Source organism: Ciconia boyciana, chromosome 19 (assembly GCF_034638445.1).
Source record: "Ciconia boyciana chromosome 19, ASM3463844v1, whole genome shotgun sequence".
NCBI lineage: Eukaryota > Metazoa > Chordata > Aves > Ciconiiformes > Ciconiidae > Ciconia > Ciconia boyciana.
In genome coordinates, this window is record NC_132952.1 from 5,147,527 (window position 1) to 5,168,599 (window position 21,073).

A 21,073-nucleotide genomic window follows, 5' to 3' on the forward strand; every position below is an offset into this window, starting at 1 on the left:
TCACAGGGAAAAATTCTGACACCTCGTTGCTGAAAAAATGTACCCGAGTATTTAATTTATAACTTTGTTGTAAATATAAAATTGATTTTCTAGTTCAGTCATTTCTTTGCATAGCCTGAAAACAAGAGAACAGTGTCAGATCATGTCTTGCAAAAATATGCTTTGGAGAAAAACATTTTGACATGTTTTCGTTCTTTTCAGGAGACTTTTGGCACGTAGTTTAGAGTGGATCTGCTTACCAGGAAAGTAACATTGCGTAGACATCGCGACATAGGATTGAGTATCACAAAACCTGTGTTTATTCCTGCCTGACAGGTTCTCCTGTCGCGTTGTCTTGGATAAGATCCATTCAGACCCACTGCTGTAGCTTACCCGCTTGTGCACCAATGAGTAACGTTTCAGAATGGTCAGTAAGGTGAAGTTTCACTTAATACGCATATGCAAGATACTTTGAAATTTTGAGGTGAAAATGCTCATAAAGATATGCAAATGATCATGTCAAAAAACCACTCCACTAACCTTTTTGACTGCAAATGGTATTTAATGGTTTGGGCTATCCATTGTTAGCTTCACTCAGGGCTAGTAGTTTACGGTCGTGATCTTAATTTTTAAAGTTTCAAGGAAACTCTTTCTCGGTTATTGCTTATGATCACTGTGAACACAGCAGGGTGAGTAAGAAATCCTGCAGGGCGGCAGCTTACTTGGAAAATGATGTCATTATTCCTGTAACAGCAAATTGCAAGATGAATTCAAGTTTGCAGGTTCAGGATTAAAGATGGTGATCTGTTAGGTTTATGCGTGTGCTCTTCCTCGGTAGTGTGTTGAGACTCACTTAAATGTCTTGCAGTTACTGAAGGGTTAAATTCAAAAGTTTGTCTTATAACAGCTCTGAATTTTGTCATCCTTGTAATGTAATATGCAGAATATAAATAAAAGATGTCTGTTTAAATAAGAACAATTTATAGGAGAAGAATAATGTTGATCTTAAGGATATTGAATTTCCTTGGATTTGTTGTGTGCTATTTTACAGGAGTCTTGGAGGGCCGTTTAAGTTTTCAGACTGGAGCTGCATTTGGTAGCCCAAATACCAATGCTCAGGCACAAGTGCCTTTACAGACTGTAGTGATCTGGCTCTTGACAAGAGCTGGATACGTGAGATTACAGCAGAGAAGTGCCACGGATTCAACTGTAATCCTTGAGAAATTAGTATTTCCAGTAAATAGTTCTGTTTGTGTGCCTTCTTGTTGCTTATATTACAATATATTTAATAAAGAAAAAGGGTGAAAGGGCAGTCTTCAGTGATAAAGTTTTGTTTTCACTGTTAGTCTGTTCAAAATTTAGGAAGAAAAATTCTGTCGTATCAGATGTGTTATTCTGGTTTATGTTGGCATACCTTTAACTTCTGTTGCTGCCAGGGTAATTCTGCTGCAACATGAAAAAATAGTTTTTCTTCTACCATATAATGTGATGTTTCAGTAGCTCCAACTAATGGTGTGAGCAGCACAGAGCCCTTCAGAGTATAATTCTCCCTACATGGAGGGCAGTTCATTTGGAACTTTTTTATATAAAGTTTTTTCTTTTCAAAATAGTAGAAAAATATGAGGGCCAAGTGTATTATGTAGAAGGGAAGCCCTTTTCGGATGAACTGAATTAAATTCACTTCTACAAATGTTACGAGGCATGTTTTTATTGCTTTTTAGATTTTTTCCATGCTTTTGTGTCATGCTATCGGATGTGATTTTTAGCAAATGAATTAACAGCAGCAATAATAATTTTAACTTCTTAAAACAAGAGCTAGATACTTTGGATCTCACATGCAAAATTAACTTGAATGGTTTTCCATGAACTCTGCCTGGAAAAAGCGGAATTAGTTTTGCCAATTCTGGTCATGCGAGGCTCTCTTCTTCAAAGATTAATACCCCAAATATTTTTATTTAAGATATTTTCTCTTTCATAATGAAAATGACCACAAAGATGTTTGAGGAACATGGTATTTCCTGTGTATTCATCTGTAGCATAGTGCTTAGCACGTTGTCAGTGTTATTTTAGGTTTGGTGTTGAAATAAGCACTTAAAGGAACATAGTCCTAATAAAAGTCAGATGCTTGTTGGAAGGTGATTTTTTGCATAGCAGGCCTTTGAGCTGGCTGGCTAAAGCACCGAGCAGTTCAGAGCTGTAGAGAACTGTAGTGGCTTTTAAAGGATCTTGATTAGAAGTCAGTGCTACGCCTGCATTGCATGAAATCTAAACATCAAAAAGTAGGAAGATGTGTGTCCCGTAAGAGCTGCCCAATGCTTTCTTGCTACGGTGAGGACGGATCACACTGATCCTCTTCCTGACGTCAGCTGCTTGACTAAAAGTTGCAGACTTGCCCTGTTGGTTTTTGCCATTTGCAGTGTGGCCTGTAATACACCTGCATTTATCCTTTCTTGTTTTCTTAATAATGTATTATTTTTGCTTCTCTTCCATTTGCATCGGAAATGCAATGACAAAAAATAAAGAACATGATCCTAAATTTCATTAATTGTAATTCGTTCTTGTTACTGTTTTCTTCTTTATTAGGAGACTAAACAGTACCCAAGGTGAGATCAGAGTTGGACCCAGCCACCAGGTAAGGGATTTTGTTTGTATTCTAATATCCAGAGGGCATGCTTTTGCCACCTGATCTGTTCAGAGAACACTTATTTAAAATTGTATCCATTCAAATACAGATGAGGTTTTTTAGATTCATCATGAGTTCTTTAGAATTCCTTAGCTCAGTTAATGAGATTTTTCTATGTCAAATGTTGATATGTTAATGATTTTTACTAGCAGAAGTGCTATTGGGTTAATCCTAGAATAAGATTGAAGGAATATGAGTAACTACTGGAAGTGAAGGAAAAATCTGAGCTGCTATTGCGCACATTCTGGAGTTAAAAATGAATGCGTTCTCAGCTGGCTTTCACCAAGCAATGTTTTTAATAAACTATAAAAAATTAATTTGCTGGTGTTTTCCAGTTATATTGAAAGTAGATCTTTTAATTTGTATAGTAAAATTGTCCAGTTGATAGTATGTTGCCTATAACAGTCCTTTTCGTGAATCTGTGTATTTAAACAAAATCACATTAGAAGCGATTAAAAAAAGAGCAGTTTCCCAAGAGCAACGTTACAAAATTAGAAGGATGGGGGAACTTTAAACCTGAGAAAGGTTTGTTTCCCCTACAGCAACTGTGTTGAGCTATACATCTATATGTATGCACGTATTCATCTTTTAACACAGGATACAGTGCTTTTAAGCATGTCTGTTAAAGTAGCTGTCATTAATGCAGAATTCACAGCGAACCTGCTCTCCCCTTTACGTTTGTCTCTGAGCGTGCTCTGCCTGGTGTCATGCCTGTGGCTTTGCATTTCCTCATTGACTTGGGTTTACGCTTGAAGTCTGCACGTGTTCTCTTCTTAGTTTTGTATGCTAAATGAGTTTAGCCGACTGTGGTACTTCAGCATAAAAGTTGTGGGGACCATTGTGTATTTAGTAATTCAACAGTTGCCTTAAAAATGAGATTAGTATTTATAATTGGAGCAGTTTGGGCAGCTGTTAGGGATAGACCTGTTTCTAAAAACCCTATTCCTGTGTTGCCATGTGGCAACATCACCAACACATCTCCCCCTGCCATTCCAGAGGTTAGCTGGTCCTCACCCTTCACCTGCATAATTGTCATACAAAGCAGTTTAAATTCTTTTTAACTAGGAGGCACAGTAATTCCGGATGATTATTGAAATATCCCTTTTGTCCATAGTCTACAGAAGTCATATTATAATTACAGTATCTTATTTGTATTTCCCAGGAAGTTTTTTATGCAGGCTTTCTTTTCAGTTTCTGATGCTGTAGAGAGGATAAGTTCTGATTTTAAAGATAGGGAGACCTCAGTTGTGGTGTTTGTTTTGACTGTGAGCAGCAGTAAGAACTGTAAGTTCTTAAGACCAGTGCCTTAAATTATTTGGATTGTTAAAATAGAAATTGAGAAAGCATGCTGCATGTTTTCAAACAGTGGGAGGCAGAATAAGGTTAAGACTCTAGATGTTAGTTTGTTCCTGGCATGTTAGTTCTAATTTGAGGGAAGTCCTTCATAAGCCTTGGAAATAATCTGTTCTTAAAGAGCATTAACATACAACTTACTCTGGTTTATAAGGCCAGATCTGTCTCCAGGAACTGAGTGCTCTCCTTTACCTGTGGAATTGACTTGGACAGTACAAAGTGCTGGATTTTTGCATCCAAGGGATGAATATTCATTCAGACTCTTTTTAAAATCTTGTTTAATAACTAGTGGAAGTAAACATTTATGGAACCTGTGTAACATTCTTAAGGATGTTTTGCATTTAGAGGAAAAAAGTCCTTGGCAATTAAACCTGTAGTATTCTTTTCACTAGTCATAATAAGAGTACTGTAAGTGATACCCTCAAAACAACTTTTATCTCAAATTGTCATATAATATTTTGGCAGGTATTAGTCACCTGTGCTGTAAGGTATAATTACCAGATGCATTTATGGATGGGAAAAAAAGTAGGAAGAAGGTCCGCTGAGAATACTGTTAATTTTTGCTTGCTTAATGTTTTAAACTTCCATTGTTCTTTGACTTACTTGCTGAGCATCTATGTTTCTGACAAATGTCATTGCTAGGAGGATATATTCTCATCCTGTTAATTAGTATAAGGTATAATCTTGAGATATATGAATGGGTGATGGTAGGCCTTGGTAGGAAGTCAGATTGAAGATGGTATTTGCCGCTTTCTGTTCTGTAGTCCAATTCATCTGTGGAAAGTGTAAAAATAGTCTCCTCTACGCACTGGGCCTTGTTAACTCAGGGAATGGATACACTGTCCTCCACTTGCCTTGTTGAGATTAAGGTATATGTAGCAGAATCCTGAGATCCCAGTAGTGGTTTCTGATGAATATCTGTTGCTTTCATTTTCCTTAAATTGTGCATGTTACAGATGCTAAAGGATGGTTGGTTTTTTTTGATACTTAGTGCACAGATACCTCCAACTACTGCTTGTATCATAATAGCAAGTAGGGACACGAGTGAAGATAAATGTTTTATAGAATTGCAGTTGTTCTCAAAATTCACATGCATAGGAGGAAGAGACTGGGTCCCTACTAAACGTTCTCCTATGAAAACTTTTGGCAAACAAATTAATGACCGGAGGTGTTCAAGAGGAAGTTGCTCTTAGGAGTAACTCTAGTCATTAAGTAAGTTCCTAGGGTACATAGGGATGAACATTAATTTGTGAAAGCACTCTGGTTGCTAGAATGCATAGCTCTCATAGAAACCTCATCTTGGTATAATGCCCGCTTATCCTTTTCCAGAAGAGAAGTTCAATGACATATCCATTTTCCCAGGCAAGACGTAAAATAAAGTACAGATTAAAGAGGAGAACATGAAAGACATCTGAACCTGTGACTTGTAATTACTGGTTATGTATAAATGTTGCCTCTCAAATATGTTTAGCGTTGTAAGTATAGGAGGTAATTATAGGGCTTAAAAGCTGTTTCTGAAGAGGCTCTCGGCTATCTCATCCCGTAGCAGTAGATGACTAAAGATGCTAATTGGGTCTCTGGATACAGCATAATACTTATTTAGTGGCAGAGTTCATTTCACTGAGCTATCTCTCTTTCAGGAAATTTCTTTGTTTCTCTTCAGAGTTTTAAAGATTTACTGAGGACTCAATTTTAAACTTAGTGTCAAATATGTAGGGTTTTGCTGATTTTAAAATGGTACACATGTGGTAGCCACATTCTTGCCTTCTTTCATATTAGTGTGTTGTAAGAGTGCATTTTAGCCTGGCAGGCAGGAGTTGTAACAGCATCTTTTTGACAAATGAAAACTAACTGTCTCTTTGAGGGTAAATTGTCCAACAGTGTTTGACTTTTGTATAACAGAGGACTGCATATGCAGTACGAAACGGTTTCCTTCCAAGCTGTGGTATTTCTGCAGACATGCTTGCACTTGGTCTCTGTGCAGAAGGGCTTCACTGGTGGTGGGGTGAGAAGTGGTGTTAGCCCTGCATAATTGTCAGAAAATGAACTGCTCTTCTAAAAGAAGGAATGCTGGATAAAGTGAGTAGATTGGGGCTTGATGACCCAGTTTCCTCCATAAACTTCTGAAACTTGGATCAGATAGCTTCACCACCTGTTGTCTGAGTATCTTCCATCTGTGAGATCATATTATTCCGGAGAATTTACAAACTTTTTTATGAATAACGCTTGTGCATCCTCCTAACATTGGTAACAACTGTAATGCCTGTATGAACTCTTCATTTTGTTTCTAGGCTAAGCTTCCTGATCTGCAGCCATTTCCTTCCCCAGATGGTGACACAGTGACACAGCACGAAGAACTTGTGTGGATGCCAGGAGTCAATGACTGTGACTTACTTATGTACCTGAGGGCAGCAAGGTAATTTCAGCCAAGATACACTACCAATGTCTTCAGAATGCTGTAGTGGAAATGTGGACTGCCAACTGTATGTGCAGTTGGATACGGTCACTCCTTTCTGTTCTGTTTTGGTGTCGCATGGGTGTCAGACAGATAAGCCGAAATGTTTAGTTCGAGACAAGAATGCTCTGATTTGATGTTGGGCCAAGACAGAATCTTTCCATTGGCTGTGGCTTTTGGATTTAAAGTGCAAAGCCAGCAGCATGTGCTAGCATGATAGAGCGAGCGTTGGCTGTATACCACGTAACGAGGGAAGTAACTGCTCTGAGTGGAATAGCTGTGATAGCATAGGATTCCTTCAGAGACTAAACGTGTTTTGAATGAGCTCTAGTTTGCTTTTCAGTTTCATGCAGATCTCTGGTACACCTGGTAGATTAATCAGATGCACTGGTGGGCCTCATAATAATTCAGAGTATGAGTAAATTACCTGTAGTTTGCAAGAATTCAGACGTGGGGAATCTGCAATTTAAGTCAGTTTTCTAACATAATGAAACTAAGATTACAACAACAGGTTTGCTGTCTCTGGTGAGACTCTGTCCTCACGTCTGGAGGTTATGTCTTCCATAATCCTGATCAGGCTTTGGTACTACTGCAGTGCAGACTTTTAATTGATGAAATCCACTTAGATTGGATTTTAATTTTGAATTAATTATTCCATATGCTGAGGTGACTCAGGTTTGCATAACAAATAGCAGTGTTTGTGGTCTCTTGTTTTACTTGTTTCCACAGTGTTGCAAGGCCCTGAAATTTGTGATTTAAGGTGTCAATATACTATTTGTGTATTGCGTGATGTGTGCATCAAACAGTAGCTGAAGAATTTAAACTTTTTTCCCCTCAAACTATAAAGGAGCATGGCAGCTTTTGCAGGCATGTGTGATGGAGGATCCACAGAAGATGGTTGTGTTGCAGCCTCGCGTGACGACACTACACTTAACGCTCTCAATACAGTAAGTATATAGAACTACTGTATGGAAGAACAGTCTTTCCGTCTATTTCTGGACTACTTAAAGCATGTAGTGCATAAAATATTTAGTGGGTAAAATAGTTTTTGGGATCACAATATGAGTATGATAGTAGCCTCGGATATCATAACTTCCTTTCCAATACCAACTAGTTTTCAACAATCTAACCGGCAGAACTTCAGTGATAAACTTTTGGGTAGTGGCATTAAGATGACAGCTAGTGAATGTTCTGTATGGGAAGCTGCTCGGGTCAAGTACACCAGCTGGAATTGTTACTTATACAGCTGACGCCTGACCTGGCTGTTGGTCCTTTCATTCAGTCCAGCTAGCTTCTAGCTGTAGGAAAACAACAGTTATTTCCTAGAAGGAAAACTCATAATGCCATCAGATGTATAGCGTCATGTATGTGGTAATGACTGTCTGGAATTTGTCCCGTTCATGATCCAGTCTTCATTATCATTTATATTTGGATGTGTGTATGTCCAGTTATCTCTTGCATAACCACAATGTGTGTGAATACAGCATTACTGAGTAGTTTATATAATGTGAGTGTATGTTGAGATGCTCACACATTTCAGCGCAGCCACAACAATAAACTGTTTTAGGGAGGGTGGGGGCACTAACATCAGTAAATCATGATACGTGAAGTGGTATTTTAAGATCAAGCTGAAGAAACTTGTCTGTCATTCCATATTTTTTTGGTAACATAGTGAAATCTATAGTTGGTTGTTTCTCCAGAGCCCTGTCTGCAGCTTTTGGAGAATTGTGGTGGCAGTGACTCTATGCTGACCTTTGTGTCTGCATTGTTTCCTTTCTGAAATATAATAAAAGGAATTATGTGTAACTGGTCATATGTTACGCTGAAGAAACACATAGACAGACCTGCTGACACTAACAAAACCCAATTTTCATTCTTCCATCTTTTATGTCACCTTTTATCCATAAAACATATCTTGGAGGTATGAGCAGTTGATTCCATCCTCTCATTTCCATGGTTATTGGCTACATTCTAATCACAGGCACTTGTGAAAGCTGTGGAAAGGATAGGACGTACCCTTTGCTGAATGAGTTTCTAGCTAAATCTGTAAAATGTTTTGGGGGCAGTCGCAATAGAAATGTACAGACCCCATGTACAGCTGGTAGGACTGGAAGCTGGGAGCAGATTCAGTTGAGCATGTGTTTTGTGAAGCTGCCAAGGGAGGATGCAGTGTGTAGCTTCAGATGTCATTTTTAAAGATCTACCTTTCCTAAATGTAGTTTTAAGCATATTCTGCCTCGGTGTCCAGCACCGTAACTATCTACAGCGACTCATACATTCCTTTGTTCACAATGCTTGAGGCTCAAGTAATTTGTTTTCATTCAGTAGAAATAAACCAATGAGTGATTCCAACAAAACCCAACTTAGTATGTTGTACTCTTGCAAATTGGCTACTGTTAAATACCACCTCATGACCACCATAGTATGTCTGCGTTTGCTTGCTGTGCTTTAATTATTTACAGTTGCATCGTTTTTAACCATTTGTTTATAAAATTCTTAAAAGCTTGTAGATGGTTGTGATGCACATCAGAAACTGAGTGATAATCAGTGCAACAGAGAACAGATTATCTGTTTGTTTAGAGGGAGTATCCTAAGCATGTTGTTTGGTTGTTTTATTAAAGTGAGTGGAACTGACTTTATCAAATTAATCACATTAAATATGCTTAACTGATTCTTTACTGTCAGTAAAGCGTCTCATTACATGAAGCTTTTAAATACTTCAGAAGGTTAAAAAGAAGCTCAGTCAGTATAAGTTGTAGAACTGGTTTGTCATTGGTCAAGTCCGTGATTAGGTGCGTATAACTTGATATCTACACTAAAGTTAAAATGCCTGTATTCTTAACATGAAAAATGTTACTTATGTAACGTTAGCTTACCAAAATCACTCGCGTTGGTGTTCATTTTATTTTGGCTTCTATTTGATTACATGCGTTTCATAGAGTGCATCAATTTTTGTCTTGTTTCCTGCAACAGACAGGACTAAAATAGGATTAAGATCTAAAAACGTGCCTCTGTAATACTTAGTAAATAAACAGCAACAGAACTTTCATTCTTATTCTGCAAAATTGTTTAAATATAGTCTATACACTTGCACATGTAACCAGCTGAAATCCAAGATCAATTCCGTACCCAAATTAAATGCTTCCTTGTTGCTCTCACTTTTACATCTAAGTCAACTGTTATTTCTCAGTGCTTCACAGTGCACTTCAGAACTGAGGTGAATGTATAAATCTTGTTCCTTTGGTTCCTTTCCTAAAGATAGGTGGTGTGTTAAAAGATTTTTATACTGTTTGATAAGAATTGCAGTTAAGTCTGTATTGCACATCCACTAGCATTACACATCCATTACCTGTTTTACATTTTATTTCCTTCCTTTCTCTTGGGATGGATGCCATCTGGTTCTGGTGACTTACCACTCCAGAGTTTTCTAAGTTGTTCCCTAACATCCTTCTTAGAGGCTCAAATCTCTGTTAAGGCCAGTAATCATCAAAGAGCTTTTGGAATTGGAATTTCTTTCCCCTTGTCATCTATAATAAAAGACTAATGCAGAAAATTCATTTAACTTCACTGCTTCACTATCTACTTTAATTACCCCCTTTAATCACTTGGGAGTCTAAGGAGCCTGTAGTTGCACTTGTAGACTTCTTACTTCTGAGACTTAGATTAGTCCCAAAATATTTTGTTTCTGTTCTTCTGATTCTTTTCTCTTTGTATTTCTAGTGCACATGTATTTTAGAAAATCACTTGCAGATTCATTTTCTGAATTGGGGAGGGTTTCACACTTCTGAAATAAAAGCACTATACAAACTCTTAATGTATCCTCTTAAGAATCTTGTTTGTCTGTGTTTAATAATTTTGACCGCTGTTGTCATGACTTCCCCTTCCCCCCCAGTATGACATCTTAATGTATAGCAGTAAGACTTACCCTGTGGTGGTGGTGTAATCATCTCATTAACTTTAGCTTTGCTGAAGTTTCTCTTTTGTAGGTATTGTGGTGCAAGTCCCCTGTTCCTCTCTAGGCTGGTTTTCAACCCTGTATTGACACAGTGTAGTTCCCATTAAACAGTCTGCCTGAACATGGCTATTGTGCTTCCAGGAAAATACAATCTGCAAGGTTTGACCTTAACGACTGTTGAATGGTCCTTAGGCTTCCATGATGTTTGATCTATTCATGCTTCAAAAATCTATTCTGTGTACTAATACTGTTCATCACAATTTTTAGAAACCAGTGAAAATACTTTCCTTGTTCACTTTGAATTTTTTTTAGAAAACTGTTTCCTTATGAATGATAGTTCTTTCAGGTGGGATATTTTAAGAAACTTATTTCTGAGAGCCTACTTTTTTTACTAACTTAAAACAGGTTAGACAGGTAATTTGTCCTGACAAAATGGTGCCCTCTTTATCTTTCTGTTCACTGTCTATTTAAAAACATATCGGATTTATCTGATAAATAATTTGTGAGGATCTTACCCTGCACTAAGTTGTGTTTTTGTTTAGAAATTATGATATGCAACCCAGAAGATTAATGTAAAAAAAAATTGATATGGTATGATTTCTTATTATGGAAATCCAATAAACTTCAGAGCAGCACTTCATATAAATCAGTCTTGACAAGCTCCTTTGCTAGTGTTTTATTTATGTAATAACAGATGCTGTAGCCCCCAGAATGATTTATTGTTAATTATACCAGGTAGAAATGAAGATCATGGAAGGCACGATGCAACATATATATCAGCTCATTGAAATAATTATTCACTTAATGTCCCAGGTAAATTTCAACTCCTGTTCCTTTGTTTGGCTATTGGGATTTGATGCCACATTTGTCATTGTAACCCTTAGGAAGGAAATAAAGTTTTCATTTGGAGTTCGTTGCCCTCCTGATGAGTGTTGGCGGTTGTACTGAGAGGTATGCAGGAGGACATACTAATTCCTGAAAGTCTTTCACCATGATGTTTTTAGATAGAGAGGGGCTTTTTTGTTACACTACCATAGCTGAATTTGGCTGGCTTTCTAAAACTAGCTGGTTTTTGTGCTTTGTTTAAGTATTCATGAACAAAGGCTGTTTGATGCATTAGATCTTAAAATATTAGTCATGTGAAACAAACATGCACATTCAGTACATTTTTATTTTTCCGGTTTCATAATTGAACCATAATGCATGAAGCCATTTTTATTGGTGAAATCTTAGGTGATGGAAACACTTTAATTTCTTTATAGCTACCTAGTTCCTCCTATCTTGTGAATTGGAGAACCACATCGCTTTGACGCAGAACTCTTCCTAATAAGTGAAAAAGGAAATGGAAATGCTAATTTGAGTTACTCCCAAACCTTGGTTTGGGTCACTGTGGACAACATTATTCCATTCTGAGAGCCAGCGTGGTTGATGTGGAAGTTTTATAATTAATACTCGGTAGTAATGCACTTTGCCTTTTTAGCGCTTTGGGGCTTTGAGCGTGGATAGGCATCACTTTTTAATAATCAGAATACCATCAAAAAGTCCCTCAAAACGCTCTATTTACAAGATATCTGTGGAGATCCTTAGTGAGAAAATTGTGCAGGGCTTAATCAGCCAGTTGTGGGTTGGTTTGGTTTTGTGGCGTTTTTTTGTCTGTTCCAAGCTAATTGAAATTTGGAAATCGATCGAAAACCTTAGAATTCATTCCCTTTCCAAGTCAGGCTAGTTTAATTAACTATCTTATTTTGCTTAGCATTCTTTACTTGCAAGTGCATCGCCCACTCTAATGACATGTTCAGTGTGGGAAAGCATCTGACACACTGTTTTGTTCTCTTGTGTAGAAGGAAGAAAAGAGTCTTGTGCAAGTATTTTTAAAAAATGGCCAATTGTGGTGCCAACGTGTTTTACTTGTGGAGGAATTTCTTCCGTAACACGTGCAATTGGTGGGTAACCTGGGCCATCTCTAATACTTACATGGAGCCTGGGGAGAAGGAGTTCCAGTTTTCAAATGAAAATAAAGGCAACCCTGCACTTAAGTTCTGTGGCAGGATCAAATTTGACCGTGTTCAGACAAGCAGGCGAAACTGTATTTTTATTTGTTTCTTTGCGTGTCCTTGTTCTCCTGCGTTCCTGTAGAGACTCCCAATTCTGGCATTACATTTTGCAAAACTTCTCTTAGACATAGGAAATTCAGTACTTGAGTGTTCCTTCGTTGTGGGACTGAGAACATCTCAGAGGTATGACCCTAGTGCTTGTTATGTAGAACATCCTTCTTGTCCACATCATACTTTTAAGCTAACATACAGTGCCAAAACATTTAAGCAGATTATTGGACTGTGGCTTGCAGTGTCAGACGAGTCAGGTTAAGTTTTTTCCATGCAGGTTCAGTATCGCCCTATGAAAAAAGTAACAGAAAGTAGTTTAAGTGTTCTTAAAAGCAGAAATGACATTGACTTTTGCCTTTATTAACTATCAGATCAGGAAGTGTTAAAGATCAGATTAACAAAGAATACCAGAAAACTTAGCAGACATCATCTTAAGGGCCAAGTTTTAAAATTATACTTCAGCCCTGGGAAGACTCATTTCAGGGGCATACGGATCACCGCAGTAATTTTTGTCTTGCTCCTTAGGAATCTAAAGGAGTTTTTGCCTTCAAATGTAATAGGATGAGCCCTTCTCTTAATATCCAGAGCCATGTAAATCACTGCTGCAATTTAAATTCAGAAGTGGTAACTGTTCTGTGAGTCTGTAATTTCCTCCAGGTTAATTTACACTAATACATCAATAGTAGTCCCTTTTTGTTGCATTTGTTAGAAATGCTGTAAACTCTTACATGATGGAGAGCTTATAGGCAAGTCAGTTAAAGGTCAATCATTTTGAAACCTGGTTTTGTACATGTGAAAAAATAACACGCAAACTTGGCAAGCAGTAAGTCTCCAGCTCCATCGTGTGGGGTCTTTTTTTTTTTTTTTGAGATGGAGAACAACTATTTACATGTACTTGTATCACAGCAGTAGTTCTTTAAACATGAGACACAGAAGGACTTTATGGAAGCTTGCTACGTAGCTTGCTACATACACACAGTAGCTAAAGTTTTATTAGTATGTCTTCATATGAATAACTGTTCTTGTTTTCACAGGTGTCTTCCTCAATGTTTTTCTTCCTCTTCTTATCCCACCCTCACAACTTTGTCTACTGTGAGGGTTGTATAGGAGGATTTTGGCATGATTGCTGTAGACTTATTAAGGATCTGCAAAGGTCTCTTGTAAATATAGAGAAGTGGTTTTTGTAGCTTTTTGGCAGTGTTCTGGTTGTGAAAACTTTAATGTGACCTTTAATGTACCACAAAAGGGGTGCTTTTGTAGTTTTGTTTATTTTTCAAAACAAAGCACGTACCACTTGTGGGATACTCTAAAATAATATCATTTCACACATGCAGTGTGTAGGACAGCTATCAAAAAGTTGAGTCAGCATAACTGAGGAGGTGGGAACATCTCAAATCATTCTTCCAGTGGAAAGATTTGTGGTGGCTTGCTCTTATTACAACTTAAGGATGTCCTTTTCAAAGTTAAGAGGCAAGAAGAAAGACCTTTTCATTTTAAAACCCCACATTTCTGTTAGGCTGGTGATAATTGCAGCTGTATCGGATCCCTTAGCACTTTAAATGTGCTTTAAATGTGCTTAGCACTTTAAATGTTAATAATGCAAGAAACAGAGCTAAGTGAAACAATCCGAGTGAGCTGGTACCACCTACTGTGTGCCTTAATATCACGTTTGTTTAGGCAGAAGCCTGTGTCTGTTTCTACACCTAGCAGGTTGTGGCACACAAGCAAAAACTGCATCCACCTCTATTGCTCAGAGTTGTTCGCTTTCTCTAAAGAAATGAGAGCTGTTGCCTCTGTCGTCTTGTTAAAAGACAGTGAGAGAGTTACTGGTGTTCCAGGCTACTGTATTGGGAAGCATTGCAGAAGCTGATCGAGGCTGAGCTGCGTGTGAGGAGGAGCAAGGGGTTCTTCCCCTGTCGTCATCTCGCTTTGCACCATAGGGGTAATGTTAGAACTTCACTGAAGTCACGGCTTCGTCTTCAGCAGAAGAGTAGGCAAAAACTTTTGAGGATATAGGGAAGTCGTCATACTTAGAATTTAGGTATGCAAAGGCTGGAAGAATTTATTCTAAAATGTCTTAATGTGATGAGGGCCTGTTACAAGAATTGGAGCTGGCAAGCCCTGCAGATTAGAACTATCAAAAGAAGCGTTTAATACTGCAACAGTGATTTTGGAGAGCAGAAATGGCTGACATAGGTTTGGAAAAAAATATGCTCAGAAAGTTCATCCTGCTCTGTGGTAGAAAGCTGATGCCGTAGATCTGACAGTCCATGGAAAGATCGTAAGGTGGTGAATATTGAGCATAAACATACTTGCTACTGCTGGCAAGTACTGTGGAGTAAGAGCTGGGGTAAATCTTGGTGTAGTTTCTTCCCCTCCCTTCCTCCCATTTCTTGGCCTCTGTCCTCCAGAGCTCTGATTTAGTGTCAGATCCGTTTTAAGATCCTTTGTGCTCCATGCTAATACAAAGCCAGAAATTCATGACCTCTTTTATCCTTTGCTGCTTTTGACCTATGCCTGCTGTTCAGAGTTTCTACAGTTCTTAGAGAATCCAGGTCAAGAAGGAGTTAAATTACTTTGTTCTCAGTTTTAAAAAAGTTCCAGAATAAGAATTCATTCTCAGTGTTCTGCCTTACCCATTGCTCTGATTCAAGAGTAAGTGTGAGCGTCAGTTATATAAAACAGCAGACCCTAGAAAAGAAATGGGAAATGCCAGTGTGCAAACTCAGTGTGTAAGAGTGAATCTCAGAGTTTTTGGTCATTTTGATGTGCGTGTTATTTTTGCTGGGGAAATCAAAGAGCCAGCAACTCTATTTACCCTCATATGGTAAGAAAATACCACCGCTTAAGCTTGCATACTGCTACATGGAAGAAAGACAAAACAATCATATGCTAATATTGTATGAATCTCTCTTTACTAATAGCATTGTTCTGACTTCTCGTAACACACAATTACATGGGAACACGTCATTATGAGTGACAAACATGACAGTGTAATATCGGTTTAAGGAAATTCAGTTCTAAGTAAGATGTCACCCAGACAAATTACTCCCTGTTTTAACTTGCCCTTAGACCAGATTTTCTTGTTCATTAACTACAGACAAGGTTGAAAGCATAAAAAATTATTTAAATATATGTTAGCATTTCTTATTATTACTAGTTTTCCTTTTGGATGAGTCTTAATTAACAGCTACTCTCATGGTTCAAATGAGGTAGCATAGCACTTCAGGGGCCGTCACTCTCTGCCTGGGCATGTTGGAAAATGAAGCCACTTCTAGTGCATAAGACAATTTTGCCACTTTGAATTTTCATTCATCCTTATCCTTGCTCTTAGGGGAAAAACTTCAGCACTTTATTTGTAAGACAAGTCAGGAAATCTTTCTAGAGAAACTGTTGAAAGGGGCAGATAAAAAGGGCCAAAAATTACTGCCATGGTTACTTTTAAAAATCGTTTTGGAATATGTAAATTTTTTTTTTTTAAAAGGTTATTTTTCAAAATGCTGTTGCAAGTTTTGCAGGTTTTTGGCAAGTTCTTGCCCTGGATGCTTGTGGCGTGGTAGCCGTGCCTGTTGTGTTGACCCACAAAACCAGCCGGCTCAGGGAGCTCCCTCTACTGTCCTGGATTTTGCAACCGTATTTTGAGCCGTTTGGCAGAGCCCTGGCAGTACCACTGCGTGAAAAATGGATGTAACACAAGCATCTGGCTTTTTAATCTCCATCACTAGCATCTAGATCACTTTGTAGCAATTGGAGTTATTTAGAAGCTTAAAATAGATTAGAACTGGGGGGAAGAGAGGGAAGTTGCTCTTCCCCTCCCCCCCCCAAGCAATGAGGGCTGATTTCTGTATTTTCAAGCTCTCAGATACCAAAAATCAGATATTTAAAAAACCAGAAGTAGTAGTAATTTTCTTTTGAAGTAGGTCGCTGATTTCTGTCACCTTCTCTTTTTGTCAGTGTCAAATTCTGTTGCAGGCCAAGCTGTATCAACTAGTTATAAATCAAAACGTCCCGGTTAGCTGTGAGGGCATGTTGGCAAAACAGGATTGTTGGGCAGAGTCTTTTTGTTGGATGGTTTAGGTTCTTGCTTGGTTCAAGGTTCCGTTGTCCTTGGGCACCAGAGGGAGCTCAGCAAAGTAGTTTTGTTGTCTGAGAGCGCAGTATATTTTTTTTTCTCTGGTCCAGATTATTTAGTGTGGTGCAGCTGGTTGGGAGGAGGTAGAATTTCAAAGGGGGGGGCAATTCCTGGAATTAAAGGGCATTTGGGGCTAGTGTCTTGTTGGGTATCAGACATGGTTGATAAAAATCAAATCTTGCCATTTTGGAGGACGAGCACTTTAAAGAATGCTGCAAATTTGAAAACAGATTTTGCTGTTTCACCTAATGAGATGTATTTGCTATGGAGCATATTCCGTTTGATAGTAGGGCAAGATGTCCGTAGCTATAACGAGTATCTGCATCAAACTGAAATTTGTCAGCTCTGCTACTGAAAGAAGTAGCCTGAACTACATTTTGTATTAAATTAGGTGCTTGGATTAATTACACCAAAAGACCTAGCTACTGAAGCCCCATGGCAGTAATTCTTGTTCTGCTTTTCATTTTCCTGTTGTCTTTTTCCTTCTCTCTCCTCTTTTTCTACCCTCTTAAACATGCTAGTTTTACAGAGAGCTACTGGCTGTCTTGACCATTGTCCCCTTCAGCGAGAGGAGCAAACCCCTCATTAATAATTACAGTGTTCTTAAGGCTGCAATAACAGATTACAATAACTGGTGCTTAAGTAGGGATGTTATGTAAATATCGACAGTGCAGTACCAGGCAAATACCATCATCTTCTACAATTCCACTGAAGTATCTTGCTTGGCAGCAGTGAAAAATTTCTTCTGACTCATCTGTATTACTTGAATCTTAAAATGTTCTCACAATATTGGTAGTATTTGCCTCACGGTTGGCAGGTCAGGCTTTACATCTTTGTGCCCTGCCAAGTGATGTGATTTGTCCATGACCAGTGATCATTCCGTGGAAGGGCCAGCGCTCGAACCCAGAGAGCTCCTGAATTCCAGTGCTGTCCTATAAATGCTGGACATGACTGCGTCCCCACAAAAGTGTCTTCTTGCTGAACAATCCCTTCTGCTTTTATCGGCTTTTCTGGGTATATTTTAAAGTAGTTCAGTACTACTTTCTCACTGTACAGGAGCATTTTTTCCTTAGAGAAAAAGACTCTGGAATCTAACAGTGTTCTTACTGGCCTGCAATTATTTAATACTGTAGCATAAATGCAGCCTAACTCAGATGGGCTTTTCAACGGAGATCATAATGACTATAATTGCAAAAGGATGCCTTGCTGAAGTAGAAGCTGCCAGATGCAATGCCATTCTGATCTAAAAAGGTCACAGTAAAAGGGACATTTAAATTAAGTTATAAATTACAATTGAAGAACAATATTTTGATGAGCAAGACCAGAGATGTCAGAGCTGCAAGATGTAATTCATGGGTTCATTACAGAACAGAGGTGCCTGACAGCTGAGCCATGCCAAAAGGAGAATTTATTTGCAACATCACGCAGACAGAAAATGGCAGCTCTGCTGAGAAGCTGTAGTAGAAACTTGAAACCTTGTGGTAATGTGCAGGCTTTATGGTAATAAGGCTTGCCTGTGATCTAGCATTGTTTAATGACTGTTGTAATATTAATGAGGTTTTTGGACATGTGCACGTTCAGAATTTTTCTTTAATCGAAAATCCTGTCCAGTGATGCAGAAGTTGCTGTATTTTCTGTTTTCAACGTGTTCTGTTTTCAACGTTTCAACATTTGTGCTGATTCCTTTTGTTGCAGTTGTATACGTACGTAATGTCACAGTGGTTCAAAATTCAGATGGCAGAGTTAATGCTAAAAATGGTGAGTCTCTAGATAACAGGATGGTAATCTAGTGCTTATAGCAACACCTTGAAAAGTGCAACCAGAAGTTGATGAAACCATAGGCAGTCATCACTAGCTATTGTTTATATGTTTGAGTTGCTTGCCAGTAAAGTGCTTATATATATTAAATGACCAAAAGTAATAAGCAGAGAATGAGCCAGATTGAATCATGTAAATTTAACTTTGGCACTTATTAAAAATATCTTTCCTTTCTGCTGCATTATCCTACTCCTGGCACTTATAAAAGCTTTTTTTTTCCCCTGCTTGCTGAAAGTATCATTTTTCAGGAGACCCTAAACCTGTACCAGGTTTCTTGTTCTCACATCTGTGTCTTCTCTCTTATATGATGACTCCTCTTCTTTCACATCTGTGCTTATGGGTTTTGTGATTGTTATTAATGTAATTGCTTAGTCAAAAGTTAATGCTCATATTTTCTGTTGTTGATTTGGGACAGGTCTGATGGCTTGTAAGCTCTTCTATTTTTCAGTAACCAGAGGAGTTGCCTGTTAGACCAGTCCATTCTTTCTGGGCTTGTCTGGCTTTTTGCAGATTGGACTGCTTGGGCAGTAGGGCTGCCAGGGAAAAACACGTGTTGTCCTTGAGGCAAAATAAAGATGCCCTCCAAGTTACAAAGCGGCTTTGGCATTACTGCATGTTTTGGGAGGGAGCAAAGAGGGAAAAGAAACAGAAGCACTATTCTCTTCAACACTGTCAAATTTCCTAAGTGAAAAATCTTTTAGGTAGTGGCATGCACAGAAAAAAGCACTTGCAAGGTGAGCTGGCAAAACAAACAGTCCTTTTTTTCTTTGAGATGGTTCTGTTCCCAGGGCTGGAGTGCAAACAAGGAGAAAAATGAATGTGTACCCAGTGGAAAAGACAACATCTTATTTTCATGCCTTTAAGTAGGTATTGCATACCACAGGAGTCTTAAAACAAATTAAAAAAAGTTTAAAGTCAGTAGTGTTGTTTGAGTATTGGCATTGAGCATTGGCACTGCAAGTCTATCTTTCTACTCTTATTGTTCGATTTGTGGCTTATGTAAGATGGACAGAGATCATTGTTTCACTTGCTTGGAGGTACAGTCATGGGAGCTGACACCGATGGAGTCAACAGAGGCAGATTTACAAGCCCTGGTTCTGTTGTACATTAGGAAATTTCACCTGGGGAGATGGGTTTGAAAGCGATGGTTTCTACTAAGTGATCTCAGGTAATGCATCTCCCTGGCTTAGAGCAGTGCGAGGTGCTATTGATGGCTCTGGTGTGTTAATGCATCTCTTAGCAGTGGCTTGCAGAGATCAGATAGCTCAAGGGGGGTGGGGAGGAAAATACTTTTTGGAAGCTGAAGCATTTTCTTCTATGGTTGCTCTGCAAAGGTACATATAGTTATAATTATTGCACAGAGTGTCTGTAACTTCCCTGTAGGTGCCATACAGAAAGCAGAAAATGAATAGAAAACTACTCTGGCTTAGCTTGCTTTCTTGTACCCATTATATTAACCAAGTGCTTGTTTTACTGCAGTAACACCCTGTATGCTATTGTTATTTTAGTTGTTGGTAAGGGAAAAAAAAAAGTTCAGGCTGCCAGTTAAGGGAACATTATTGTTTGTTCTAAAAACACATTGCGGGTAGTGATCAGAGGTCTTTGCCCAGTAGTGACCTTTTATTTTTAGAAGTACTTTACTTTCTTTAAAAAGTTCCTCAAGTATAAATAAATTTTGAATGCTCCAGTAACTTGGTGGAGGTGGACAAGCACCATTATCAGTTCAAGATCTGTTCCTCCTGATAATAGCAGATTGGAGCCAATTTGTATGATGTGTAACCCATAATGTACTAATTTCTTCTTTAACACAGCTGGTAACACGTTCGTCCCTGTCAGGAGGAGGTATGCAGTGTGACTTTTGAGTGGCCTGGTTTTCCAGAGGGCTGTGCGCTTCTGCTTTTGTAGCTAACCTGGTCCTCTGCAGTTCTGGACCTCAGACCACCTGTTTGAGGTGTTTAGTAACAATTGTTGATCAAATTGTTTTCTGGAAACTTGGCTCTTCAGGTGTTACAAAGGAGGCTCAAAATTATATGGAACTGAAATGTCATCAGCAGATGGAATAAATTAGCTGTTATTTAATACCTTGAGGTTCACATGCAGGGACTTTTTACTGAAGAAAACAAAGTAAGTTCTCATGTGCTTTGTACTGCAAACGGATTGGCTTTATAGACTGTCACAATCCGTTCTGTGGCATTCATGACCAGAAAACTGAGATGCTAATATAGATGGGAAGGTGGCATGGCATGGTAGGTGGTATTCCAAATCCACCATTTCATAAAGTGCCCCAGTATGATAGACCACAGTGCCTTGTGTGACATGGGCACTTTTTGTTCTCTGAAATTCCCTGTCCATTTTTGGTATCATTTTTACTGAAAAAGTGAACCCTGTTTTATAAAAAAGCAGTGTACTTACAGATGCACAAGCTATTTAAAACCTGAGTTGACAAAAGCCAGGTAGTGAAAGTGAAGACTGCTTTGTACCAGGCCTTAACAGATGTGCTTTCTCACAGCTGCACGAGTCCTGTACAGAGCGCAGAGCTTTGCTTTCCATTTCCCAGCTTTTGGCAAGTGCTGCTGCAGCTCTTGAAGACTTG

At 38.5% G+C, this 21,073-nt stretch overlaps 1 protein-coding gene across 9 annotated transcripts in view; it reads left to right on the forward strand.

The window, feature by feature from the left end:
• Positions 1-21,073, forward strand: part of RERE (arginine-glutamic acid dipeptide repeats) — a 258,495-nt gene that overhangs the window by 150,635 nt on the left and 86,787 nt on the right. For all 9 annotated transcript variants that reach the window (XM_072883764.1, XM_072883759.1, XM_072883763.1 and 6 more), the window contains 3 exons: positions 2,563-2,611; positions 6,307-6,431; positions 7,318-7,417. In XM_072883764.1, coding sequence (XP_072739865.1) covers positions 2,563-2,611; positions 6,307-6,431; positions 7,318-7,417 — 274 coding nt within the window. The remainder of the gene's footprint in view (positions 1-2,562; positions 2,612-6,306; positions 6,432-7,317; positions 7,418-21,073) is intronic.